At 30.5% G+C, this 14,490-nt stretch overlaps 1 protein-coding gene across 4 annotated transcripts in view; it reads right to left on the bottom strand.

Annotated features, from left to right (window-relative positions):
- LOC133650026 (rho guanine nucleotide exchange factor TIAM1-like) overlaps nucleotides 1–14,490 on the bottom strand; it is a 141,379-nt gene that overhangs the window by 106,912 nt on the left and 19,977 nt on the right. For all 4 annotated transcript variants that reach the window (XM_062046774.1, XM_062046773.1, XM_062046775.1 and 1 more), the window contains exon 6: nucleotides 5,972–6,144. In XM_062046774.1, coding sequence (XP_061902758.1) covers nucleotides 5,972–6,144 — 173 coding nt within the window. The remainder of the gene's footprint in view (nucleotides 1–5,971; nucleotides 6,145–14,490) is intronic.

The following is a 14,490-nucleotide window of genomic DNA, read 5'->3' as shown; positions in this document are numbered from 1 at the left end:
TACACACATACATATATATACATACAAGCACATACATATACTGTATACACATATATATACATACATACATGTATGTATATATATATATACATACATGTATGTATATATATATATGTATATATATGTATATATATATATATATATGCTGTATATATATATATATATATATATATATATGCTGTATATATATATATATATATATATATATATATATATATATATATATATATATATATATATATATATATATATATATATATATATATATATACAGCATATATATATATATAATATATGTATGAAGGGGGCGTCGCCCGGGACAGATTCACTCAAGTAAATGTGAACAGCCGATACGGGCATCTACATCAACTATATGATTTGCCTGAGAAGCTGGACAGGAAAAACTATAAAATAAATAAATAAATAAATAATTTAAGACTTTAGTTTAGGCGGTGGCTCTTTGTTGTTAAGGCGGCCGCCTGAACAACAAAGCGCTGCGGGAAACTGTATGTATATATATATATATATATATATATATATATATATATATATATATATATATATATATATATATATATATATATATATATATATATATATATATATATATATATATATATATATATATACATTCAAACATCACAATAATATTTTTTTCTGTTGTCATTATAGGTATGTTTTCCTAGGAAAAAAGATATAGTCTATAGTGTAATAAGCCTATAACAACATAGCAAGATGTGTAAAAAGTGAGTGTTTAGTGGGTGAGAGATGGTGGAAGAAGCCGCATGACTAGAGAGGAGGTGAGTGACCCTAATATGCTGCCTTCATTGCGAGTGACCCTAATATGCTGCCTTCATTGCACGTCTGCTCCTCCACTGAGTGAATGTCACAGCTGACAGGTGCCATGAATACTAATAAGACATTTTCATAGCTCACAATGCTCGCTGACAGCGTGGCCTTCTTTAACGTGGCACACGTCAACAAACACGTGGCACCTTAGATCTGTGGCACGTGGTCTGAGGCTTTTGAAATCCATTTGACATGCTAATGTTCTCTCAAATTCTTAGCTTCAGTCATAATCAAATGTGCAAGCTCATTATTTACCAGCGTGTCGGGAGTCAATACAACAATGCTGTTTAAGACCAGATCTGATCAGTCTAAGTCTAAGACTAGATATGACCAATCTGAGACTGGCACGGACCAATCTAAGTTTAAGACTAAATCTGACCAGTCTCAGACTAGATTGGACCAATCTGAGTCTACGACTAGATCTGACCAATCTAAGTCTAAAGGCCTACTGAAAGCCACTACTAGCGACCACGCAGTCTGATAGTTTATATATCAATGATGACATCTTAACATTGCAACACATGCCAATACGGCCGAGTTAACTTATAAAGTGACATTTTAAACTTCCCGGGAAATATCCGGCTGAAACGTCGCGGTATGATGACGTATGCGCGTGACGAAGTCCGAGTAACGGAAGTTATGGTACCCCGTAGAATCCTATACAAAAAGCTCTGTTTTCATTTCATAATCCCACAGTATTCTGGACATCTTTTTGCAATTTGTTTAATGAACAATGAAGGCTGCAAAGAAGACAGTTGTAGGTGGGATCGGTGTATTAGCAGCGGACTACAGCAACACAACCAGGAGGACTTTGTTGGAGCGCTAGCCGCACTAGCCGCCGACCTCACCTTGACTTCCTACGTCTCCGGGCCGCCAAACGCATCGGGTGAAGTCCTTCGTCCTTCTGCCGATCGCTGGAACGCAGGTGAGCACGGGTGTTGATGAGTAGATGAGGGCTGGCTGGCGTAGGTGGAGAGCTAATGTTTTTAGCATAGCTCTGTGCGGTCCGGTTGCTAAGTTAGCTTCAATGGCGTCGTTAGCACAGCATTGTTAACCTTCGCCAGCCTGGAAAGCATTAACCGTGTATTTACATGTCCACGGTTTAATAGTATTGTTGATTTTCTATCTATCCTTCCTTCTATCCTTTATTTTTTTGTTTCTATATGCAGTTAAAGCACAATGCTATCACGTTAGCTCGTAGCTAAAGCATTTCGTGGAGATAAAAGGCACTGAATGTCCATTTTGTGTTCTCGACTCTCATTTTCAAGAGGATATAGTATCCCAGGTGGTTTAAAATACAAATCCGTGATCCACAATAGAAAAAGGAGAGAGTGTGGAATCCAATGAGCCAGCTTGTACCTAAGTTACGGTCAGAGCGAAAAAAGATACGTCCTGCACTGCCTCTCAAGTCCTTCACTGTAACGTTCCTCATCCACGAATCTTTCATCCTGGCTCAAATTAATGGGGTAATCATCACTTTCTCGGTCCGAATCTCTCTCGCTCCATTGTAAACAACGGGGAATTGTGAGGAATACTAGCTCCTGTGACGTCACGCTACTTCCGCTACAGGCAAGGCTTTTTTGTTATCAGCGAGCAAAAGTTGTGAACTTTATCGTCGATGTTCTCTACTAAATCCTTTCAGCAAAAATATGGCAATATCGCGAAATGATCAAGTATGACACATAGAATGGATCTGCTATCCCCGTTTAAATAAGAAAAATCATTTCAGTAGGCCTTTAATACTACATACAGTACGACCAATCTAAGTCTAAGACTCGGTCTGACCAGTCTGAGACTAGAACGGACCAATTTAAGTTTAAGAATAGATACAGTAGGACCAATCTAAGTCTAAGTCTAGATCTGACATGTCTGAGACTAGAACGGACCGATCTAAATCTAAGACTAGATCTGACCAGTCTCAGACTAAATCTGACAACAATTGAAGTCAAAGACTAGATACACTAGGACCATTATAAGTCTAAGACTAGATCTGACCAGTCAGAATCGAATGGAGCAATTCAAGTGTATTCATGGCAACAGGTGCCAGGAATACAATGCTGGCCTTCTTTAACGTGGCAGACGTCAACAAACACGTGGCACGTTAGATCTGTGGCACGTGGTCTGAGGCTTTTGAAATCCATTTGACATGCTAATGTTCTCTCCAATTCTTAGCTTCAGTCATGTCAAATGTGCAAGCTCATTATTTACTTACCCCTGTGTCTGGAGTCCTCCTGTAACCCAATGCTGTTTAAGACTAGATCTGACCAGTCTAAGTCTAAGACTAGATATGACCAGTCTGAGACTAGAACGGCCCAATTTAAGTGTAAGACTAGATCTGACCAGTCTCAGACTATATCTGACCAATCTAAGTCTAAGACTATATCTGACCAATCTAAGTCTAAGACTAGATCTGACCAGTTTGAGACTAGAACGTACCATCTACGTCTAAGACTAGATCTGACCAGTCTGAGACTAGAACGGACCAATTTAAGTTTAAGAATAGATACAGTAGGACCAATCTAAGTCTAGGACTAAATCTGACCAGTCTGAGACTAGAACGGCCCAATCTAAGTCTAAGACTAGATCTGATCAGTCTCAGACTAAATCTGATCAATCTAAGTCTAAGACTACATCTGACCAATCTAAGTCTAAGACTACATCTGACCAATCTAAGTCTAAGACTACATCTGACCAATCTAAGTCTAAGACTACATCTGACCAATCTAAGTCTAAGACTATATCTGACCAATCTAAGTCTAAGACTAGATCTGACCAGTCTGAGACTAGAACGGCCCAATCTAAGTCTAAGACTAGATCTGATCAATCTAAGTCTAAGACTAGATCTGATCAATCTCAGACTAGATCTGATCAATCTAAGTCTAAGACTAGATCTGATCAGTCTCAGACTAAATCTGATCAATCTAAGTCTAAGACTAGATCTGAACAGTCTCAGACTAAATCTGATCAATCTAAGTCTAAGACTAGATCTGATCAATCTAAGTCTAAGATGAGATCTGATCAGTCTCAGACTAAATCTCATCAATCTAAGTCTAAGACTAGATCTGACCAATCTAAATCTAAGACTATATCTGACCAGTCTGAGACTAGAACGGCCCAATTTAAGTCTAAGACTAGATCTGACCAGTCTCAGACTATATCTGACCAATCTAAGTCTAAGAATAAATACAGTAGGACCAATCTAAGTCTAAGACTATATCTGACCAATCTAAGTCTAAGACTAGATCTGACCAGTTTGAGACTAGAACGTACCATCTACGTCTAAGACTAGATCTGACCAGTCTGAGACTAGAACGGACCAATTTAAGTTTAAGAATAGATACAGTAGGACCAATCTAAGTCTAGGACTAAATCTGACCAGTCTGAGACTAGAACGGCCCAATCTAAGTCTAAGACTAGATCTGATCAGTCTCAGACTAAATCTGATCAATCTAAGTCTAAGACTAGATCTGATCAGTCTCAGACTAAATCTGATCAATCTAAGTCTAAGACTATATCTGACCAATCTAAGTCTAAGACTACATCTGACCAATCTAAGTCTAAGACTACATCTGACCAATCTAAGTCTAAGACTACATCTGACCAATCTAAGTCTAAGACTAGATCCGACCAGTCTGAGACTAGATCTGATCAATCTAAGCCTAAGACTAGATCTGACCAGTCTGAGACTAGAAGGGACCAATTTAAGTTTAAGAATAAATACAGTAGGACCAATCTAGGTCGAGGACTAAATCTGACCAGTATGAGACTAGAACGGCCCAATCTAAGTCTAAGACTAGATCTGACCAGTCTGACACTAGAACGGCCCAATCTAAGTCTAAGTCTAGATCTGACCAGCCTCGGACTGGATCTGACCAATCTAAGTCTTAGACTAGATATGACCAATCTGAAACTAGATCTGATCAATCTAAGTCTAAGATTAGATACAGTAGGACCAATCTAAGTCTAAGACTAGATATGACCAATCTGAAACTAGATCTGATCAATCTAAGTCTAAGACTAGATACAGTAGGATCAATCTAAGTCTAAGACTAGATCTGACCAATCTGAAACTAGATCTGATCAATCTAAGTCTAAGATTAGATACAGTAGGACCAATCTAAGTCTAAGACTAGATATGACCAATCTGAAACTAGATCTGATCAATCTAAGTCTAAGACTAGATACAGTAGGATCAATCTAAGTCTAAGACTAGATCTGACCAATCTGAAACTAGATCTGATCAATCTAAGTCTAAGACTAGATACAGTAGGACCAATCTAATCTACCAATCTACTAGGTGTGGCAAAATTATTCTCTGCATTTGACCCATCACCCTTGATCACCCCCTGGGAGGTGAGGGGAGCAGTGAGCAGCAGCGGTGGCCGCGCCCGGGACTAATTTTTGGTGATTTAACCCCCAATTCCAACCCTTGGTGCTGAGTGCCAAGCAGGGAGGTAATGGCTCCCATTTTTATAGTCTTTGGTATGACTCGGCCGGGGTTTGAACTCACGACCTACCCATCTAATTGCATGGGTGTTGTCGCCAAACAGCTACATTTTTAGTTTCAGCAATATTAACATTGCTGTATGTATACTTTTGACCCCAGCAGATATATATATTGTAGAGGTCGCCCTCTAGTGGGTTCTTCAGACCACCACACGCTGCCAGGAGAGCCCGGAATTCTGGGTACAACACAGTTTTATTTTCCTCAAATGCGGCAAAGTCTTTTGCATTTTCAGCAAAGTGTCTTTCTCTCCGTCTGTGTCCCACAACAGCACCTCCAACTCCAACTACTCGTCTCATCACGGCTGCTGCTAATGAAGGCGACAGGTGATTAGATAACAGGGGGCCATCTACGCACCTGTCGCTGTCGTCCGAGGCCGGTCCTGGCACACCCCGTTCCGCTGCAGGCCCGCGGGCCACGCCCCCCTCCACATATTTATATGTGTATATATAGTGCCCTCAAAGTGTGCATTCATTTACTAAAATAAGGAGGCTAGAACTCATATTTATATTGTTTCTTATGGGGATTTTAGATTTTTGAAGCATATTCAAGAACCAATAAACGGAGGTTCCACCGTACTGTACATACAGTGCATGGGGTGAATAATAATAGGTGTACCTGGAAGAGGAAGGCGTCTCCTGCAGAGTTGCTGAGGCAGAAGACAAAATCCTTCTTGGGGTGTTCCGGCACCGCCTGCACGATGCTGTTCTCGGCCCACAGAGCGTGTTTGGGAACGCTGTTGTTGTCGATCCCAGAGCGGCCGTCGGACTCATACAGGAACAGAGTGCAGCCTGGGCGACAGTTAAAAGTTACTTTTCTTTGCAGGACAACACTAAAAGTGTTAATGACGCAATAAGCAAACACGTTAGTAAGACCGATTATTAGTAGTCATAGTAGTGAAGGAAGCCGACATTCATTAGCAGTAAAAGTGATTTAAAGATGAATATTATATGTCAGTAAACATCTGCACAAGGTTTGAAGTTGTTTTTTTACATGATTTTTTTAGGAAAGGCGGGACCAGTACAACATAATGTTTGATGTTGTCTTTAATTTAGCAGCAAACACCTTTATTACGTGTGTTCAGTGTTGGGACTAAGTAACGCGTTATTGTAACGTCGTTATTTTCGGCAGTAACTACACTGTAAAAAAAAAAAAATCCTATTTTTATGGTTAATTTACTCTAAATTTTAAATTTTTTTAAAATAGTTTATAAAACTGTAGAATTGAAGACATTATCTGTAAATAAACAATCCGCCTGTTATTTTAAGTAATATGCCAGTAATGACAAACTATGTATATTTAATAAATAATAATAATAATAATATTTTCTATTTTTTTTACAGAAAAATACCAAATTAATTATACATAGCATTTTCTGTTTTCTTAAATTACTTTCAAATTCATGTAAAATTACAGTAATTATCTTTCATTAAATATGTTGCTTATTATATATGTCAGTAAACATCTGCACAAGGTTTGAAGTTGTTTTTTAACATGATTTTTTTAGGAAAGGTGGGACCAGTACAACATAATGTTTGATGTTGTCTTTAATTTAGCAGCAAACACCTTTATTACGTGTGTTCAGTGTTGGGACTAAGTAACGCGTTATTGTAACGTCGTTATTTTCGGCAGTAACTACACTGTAAAAAAAAAAATCCTATTTTTATGGTTAATTTACTCGAAATTTTCACTGTCATTTTTCAATTTTTTTTAAATAGTTTATAAAACTGTAGAATTGAAGACATTATCTGTAAATAAACAATCCGCCTGTTATTTTAAGTAATATGCCAGTAATGACAAACTATGTATATTTCTATTTTTTTTACAGAAAAATACCAAATTAATTATACGTAGCATTTTCTGTTTTCTTAAATTACTTTCAAATTCATGTAAAATTACAGTAATTATCTTTCATTAAATATGTTGCTTATTATATATGTCAGTAAACATCTGCACAAGGTTTGAAGTTGTTTTTTAACATGATTTTTTTAGGAAAGGTGGGACCAGTACAACATAATGTTTGATGTTGTCTTTAATTTAGCAGCAAACACCTTTATTACGTGTGTTCAGTGTTGGGACTAAGTAACGCGTTATTGTAACGTCGTTATTTTCAGCAGTAACTACACTGTAAAAAAAAAAAATCCTATTTTTATGGTTAATTTACTCTAAATTTTCACTGTATTTTTAAATAGTTTATAAAACTGTACAATTGAAGACATTATCTGTAAATAAACAATCCGCCTGTTATTTTAAGTAATATGCCAGTAATGACAAACTATGTATATTTAATAAATAATAATAATCATAATAATTTCTATTTTTTTTACAGAAAAATACCAAATTAATTATACATAGCCTTTAGTAACTACACTGTAAAAAAAAAAAAAAAAATCCTATTTTTATGGTTAATTTACTCTAAATTTTCACTGTAATTTTTCCATTTTTTTTAAATAGTTTATAAAACTGTAGAATTGAAGACATTATCTGTAAATAAACAATCCGCCTGTTATTTTAAGTAATATGCCAGTAATGACAAACTATGTATATTTAATAAATAATAATAATAATAATAATAATAATTTCTATTTTTTTTACAGAAAAATACCAAATTAATTATACATAGCATTTAGTAACTACACTGTAAAAAAAAAATCCTATTTTTATGGTTAATTTACTCTAAATTTTCACTATAATTTTTCAATTTTTTAAAAATAGTTTATAAAACTGTAGAATTGAAGACATTATCTGTAAATAAACAATCCGCCTGTTATTTTAAGTAATATGCCAGTAATGACAAACTATGTATATTTAATAAATAATAATAATAATAATAATAATAATTTCTATTTTTTTTACAGAAAAATACCAAATTAATTATACATAGCATTTAGTAACTACACTGTAAAAAAAAAATCCTATTTTTATGGTTAATTTACTCTAAATTTTCACTATAATTTTTCAATTTTTTAAAAATAGTTTATAAAACTGTAGAATTGAAGACATTATCTGTAAATAAACAATCCGCCTGTTATTTTAAGTAATATGCCAGTAATGACAAACTATGTATACTTCTATTTTTTTTACAGAAAAATACCAAATTAATTATACATAGCATTTAGTAACTACACTGTAAAAAAAAAAAATCCTATTTTTATGGTTAATTTACTCTAAATTTCTACTGTAATTTTTCTATTGTTTGAAATAGTTTATAAAACTGTAGAATTGAAGACATTATCTGTAAATAAACAATCCGCCTGTTATTTTAAGTAATATGCCAGTAATGACAAACTATGTATATTTAATAAATAATAATAATAATTTCTATTTTTTTACAGAAAAATACCAAATTAATTATACATAGCATTTTCTGTTTTCTTAAATTACTTTCAAATTCATGTAAAATTACAGTAATTATCTTTCATTAAATATGTTGCTTATTATATATGTCAGTAAACATCTGCACAAGGTTTGAAGTTGTTTTTTAACATTATTTTTTTAGGAAAGGCGGGACCAGTCGCAACATAATGTTTGATGTTGTCTTTAATTTAGCAGCAAACACCTTTATTACGTGTGTTCAGTGTTGGGACTAAGTAACGCGTTATTGTAACGTCGTTATTTTCGGCAGTAACTACACTGTAAAAAAAAAAAAATCCTATTTTTATGGTTAATTTACTCTAAATTTTCACTGTCATTTTTCAATTTTTTTAAAATAGTTTATAAAACTGTAGAATTGAAGACATTATCTGTAAATAAACAATCCGCCTGTTATTTGAAGTAATATGCCAGTAATGACAAACTATGTATATTTCTATTTTTTTTACAGAAAAATACCAAATTAATTATACATAGCATTTAGTAACTATACTGTAAAAAAAAAAAATCCCATTTTTATGGTTAATTTACTCTAAATTTTCACTGTAATTTAAAAAAAATGTTTAAATAGTTTATAAAACTGTAGAATTGAAGACATTATCTGTAAATAAACAATCCGCCTGTTATTTTAAGTAATATGCCAGTAATGATAAACTATGTATATTTAATAAATAATAATAATAATAATAATAATAATAATAATAATAATAATAATAATAATAATAATAATTTATATTTTTTTTACAGAAAAATACCAAAATTAATTATACGTAGCATTTTCTGTTTTCTTAAATTACTTTCAAATTCATGTAAAATTACAGTAATTATCTTTCATTAAATATGTTGCTTATTATATATGTCAGTAAACATCTGCACAAGGTTTGAAGTTGTTTTTTAACATGATTTTTTTAGGAAAGGTGGGACCAGTACAACATAATGTTTGATGTTGTCTTTAATTTAGCAGCAAACACCTTTATTACGTGTGTTCAGTGTTGGGACTAAGTAACGCGTTATTGTAACGTCGTTATTTTCGGCAGTAACTACACTGTAAAAAAAAAAAATCCTATTTTTATGGTTAATTTACTCTAAATTTTCACTGTAATTTAAAAAAAAAAAATTTAATAGTTTATAAAACTGTAGAATTGAAGACATTATCTGTAAATAAACAATCCGCCTGTTGTTTTAAGTAATATGCCAGTAATGACAAACTATGTATATTTCAATTTTTTTTACAGAAAAATACCAAATTAATTATACATAGCATTTAGTAACTACACTGTAAAAAAAAAAAATCCTATTTTTATGGTTAATTTACTCTAAATTTCTACTGTAATTTTTCTATTGTTTGAAATAGTTTATAAAACTGTAGAATTGAAGAAATTATCTGTAAATAAACAATCCGCCTGTTATTTTAAGTAATATGCCAGTAATGACAAACTATGTATATTTAATAAATAATAATAATCATAATAATTTCTATTTTTTTTACAGAAAAATACCAAATTAATTATACATAGCATTTAGTAACTACACTGTAAAAAAAAAAAAAAAAATCCTATTTTTATGGTTAATTTACTCTAAATTTTCACTGTAATTTTTCCATTTTTTTTAAATAGTTTATAAAACTGTAGAATTGAAGACATTATCTGTAAATAAACAATCCGCCTGTTATTTTAAGTAATATGCCAGTAATGACAAACTATGTATATTTAATAAATAATAATAATAATAATAATAATAATTTCTATTTTTTTTACAGAAAAATACCAAATTAATTATACATAGCATTTAGTAACTACACTGTAAAAAAAAAATCCTATTTTTATGGTTAATTTACTCTAAATTTTCACTATAATTTTTCAATTTTTTAAAAATAGTTTATAAAACTGTAGAATTGAAGACATTATCTGTAAATAAACAATCCGTCTGTTATTTTAAGTAATATGCCAGTAATGACAAACTATGTATATTTCTATTTTTTTTTACAGAAAAATACCAAATTAATTATACATAGCATTTAGTAACTACACTGTAAAAAAAAAAAATCCTATTTTTATGGTTAATTTACTCTAAATTTCTACTGTAATTTTTCTATTGTTTGAAATAGTTTATAAAACTGTAGAATTGAAGACATTATCTGTAAATAAACAATCCGCCTGTTATTTTAAGTAATATGCCAGTAATGACAAACTATGTATATTTAATAAATAATAATAATAATTTCTATTTTTTTACAGAAAAATACCAAATTAATTATACATAGCATTTTCTGTTTTCTTAAATTACTTTCAAATTCATGTAAAATTACAGTAATTATCTTTCATTAAATATGTTGCTTATTATATATGTCAGTAAACATCTGCACAAGGTTTGAAGTTGTTTTTTAACATGATTTTTTTAGGAAAGGTGGGACCAGTACAACATAATGTTTGATGTTGTCTTTAATTTAGCAGCAAACACCTTTATTACGTGTGTTCAGTGTTGGGACTAAGTAACGCGTTATTGTAACGTCGTTATTTTCGGCAGTAACTACACTGTAAAAAAAAAAAATCCCATTTTTATGGTTAATTTACTCTAAATTTTCACTGTAATTTTTAAAAAATGTTTAAATAGTTTATAAAACTGTAGAATTGAAGACATTATCTGTAAATAAACAATCCGCCTGTTATTTTAAGTAATATGCCAGTAATGACAAACTATGTATATTTCTATTTTTTTCACAAAAAAATACCAAATTAATTATACATAGCATTTAGTAACTACACTGTAAAAAAAAAAAATCCTATTTTTATGGTTAATTTACTCTAAATTTTCACTGTAATTTTTCAATTTTTTTTAAATAGTTTATAAAACTGTAGAATTGAAGACATTATCTGTAAATAAACAATCCGCCTGTTATTTTAAGTAATATGCCAGTAATGATAAACTATGTATATTTAATAAATAATAATAATAATAATAATAATAATAATAATAATAATAATAATAATAATTTATATTTTTTTTACAGAAAAATACCAAAATTAATTATACGTAGCATTTTCTGTTTTCTTAAATTACTTTCAAATTCATGTAAAATTACAGTAATTATCTTTCATTAAATATGTTGCTTATTATATATGTCAGTAAACATCTGCACAAGGTTTGAAGTTGTTTTTTAACATGATTTTTTTAGGAAAGGTGGGACCAGTACAACATAATGTTTGATGTTGTCTTTAATTTAGCAGCAAACACCTTTATTACGTGTGTTCAGTGTTGGGACTAAGTAACGCGTTATTGTAACGTCGTTATTTTCGGCAGTAACTACACTGTAAAAAAAAAAAATCCTATTTTTATGGTTAATTTACTCTAAATTTTCACTGTAATTTAAAAAAAAAAATTTTAATAGTTTATAAAACTGTAGAATTGAAGACATTATCTGTAAATAAACAATCCGCCTGTTGTTTTAAGTAATATGCCAGTAATGACAAACTATGTATATTTCAATTTTTTTTACAGAAAAATACCAAATTAATTATACATAGCATTTAGTAACTACACTGTAAAAAAAAAAATCCTATTTTTATGGTTAATTTACTCTAAATTTCTACTGTAATTTTTCTATTGTTTGAAATAGTTTATAAAACTGTAGAATTGAAGAAATTATCTGTAAATAAACAATCCGCCTGTTATTTTAAGTAATATGCCAGTAATGACAAACTATGTATATTTAATAAATAATAATAATCATAATAATTTCTATTTTTTTTACAGAAAAATACCAAATTAATTATACATAGCATTTAGTAACTACACTGTAAAAAAAAAAAAAAAAATCCTATTTTTATGGTTAATTTACTCTAAATTTTCACTGTAATTTTTCCATTTTTTTTAAATAGTTTATAAAACTGTAGAATTGAAGACATTATCTGTAAATAAACAATCCGCCTGTTATTTTAAGTAATATGCCAGTAATGACAAACTATGTATATTTAATAAATAATAATAATAATAATAATAATAATTTCTATTTTTTTTACAGAAAAATACCAAATTAATTATACATAGCATTTAGTAACTACACTGTAAAAAAAAAATCCTATTTTTATGGTTAATTTACTCTAAATTTTCACTATAATTTTTCAATTTTTTAAAAATAGTTTATAAAACTGTAGAATTGAAGACATTATCTGTAAATAAACAATCCGTCTGTTATTTTAAGTAATATGCCAGTAATGACAAACTATGTATATTTCTATTTTTTTTTACAGAAAAATACCAAATTAATTATACATAGCATTTAGTAACTACACTGTAAAAAAAAAAAATCCTATTTTTATGGTTAATTTACTCTAAATTTCTACTGTAATTTTTCTATTGTTTGAAATAGTTTATAAAACTGTAGAATTGAAGACATTATCTGTAAATAAACAATCCGCCTGTTATTTTAAGTAATATGCCAGTAATGACAAACTATGTATATTTAATAAATAATAATAATAATTTCTATTTTTTTACAGAAAAATACCAAATTAATTATACATAGCATTTTCTGTTTTCTTAAATTACTTTCAAATTCATGTAAAATTACAGTAATTATCTTTCATTAAATATGTTGCTTATTATATATGTCAGTAAACATCTGCACAAGGTTTGAAGTTGTTTTTTAACATGATTTTTTTAGGAAAGGTGGGACCAGTACAACATAATGTTTGATGTTGTCTTTAATTTAGCAGCAAACACCTTTATTACGTGTGTTCAGTGTTGGGACTAAGTAACGCGTTATTGTAACGTCGTTATTTTCGGCAGTAACTACACTGTAAAAAAAAAAAAATCCTATTTTTATGGTTAATTTACTCTAAATTTTCACTGTCATTTTTCAATTTTTTTAAAATAGTTTATAAAACTGTAGAATTGAAGACATTATCTGTAAATAAACAATCCGCCTGTTATTTGAAGTAATATGCCAGTAATGACAAACTATGTATATTTCTATTTTTTTTACAGAAAAATACCAAATTAATTATACATAGCATTTAGTAACTATACTGTAAAAAAAAAATCCCATTTTTATGGTTAATTTACTCTAAATTTTCACTGTAATTTAAAAAAAATGTTTAAATAGTTTATAAAACTGTAGAATTGAAGACATTATCTGTAAATAAAACAATCCGCCTGTTATTTTAAGTAATATGCCAGTAATGACAAACTATGTATATTTAATAAATAATAATAATAGTAATAATTTCTATTTTTTTACAGAAAAATACCAAATTAATTATACATAGCATTTTCTGTTTTCTTAAATTACTTTCAAATTCATGTAAAATTACAGTAATTATCTTACATTAAATATGTTGCTTATTATATATGTCAGTAAACATCTGCACAAGGTTTTAAGTTGTTTTTTAACATAATTTTTTTAGGAAAGGTGGGACCAGTACAACATAATGTTTGATGTTGTCTTTAATTTAGCAGCAAACACCTTTATTAAGTGTAAGTAACGCGTTATTGTAACGTCGTTATTTTCGGCGGTAACCAGTAGTCTAACGCGTTATTTTTTATATTCAGTAACTCAGTTACCGTTACTACATAATGCGTTACTAGTATCGGCTAGAAAGTGAGAAGATCCGAGTGTGTTTTATTGGAGCGCTGCGGTGTCGTCCTTCTGATACTTTCTGTGTCACAAGAAGCGTGCTGTGTGTGTGTGTGTGTGTGTGTGTGTGTGGGCGTGTCTGTGTTTACGAACAAGACATCACGGCGGTGCCGAAGCCGAGTTTCTTAAC

The sequence above is a fragment of the Entelurus aequoreus genome, linkage group LG05 (assembly GCF_033978785.1).
Source record: "Entelurus aequoreus isolate RoL-2023_Sb linkage group LG05, RoL_Eaeq_v1.1, whole genome shotgun sequence".
Classification (NCBI taxonomy): Eukaryota; Metazoa; Chordata; class Actinopteri; order Syngnathiformes; family Syngnathidae; genus Entelurus; species Entelurus aequoreus.
This window is presented reverse-complemented; position numbering and strand designations above follow the sequence as displayed.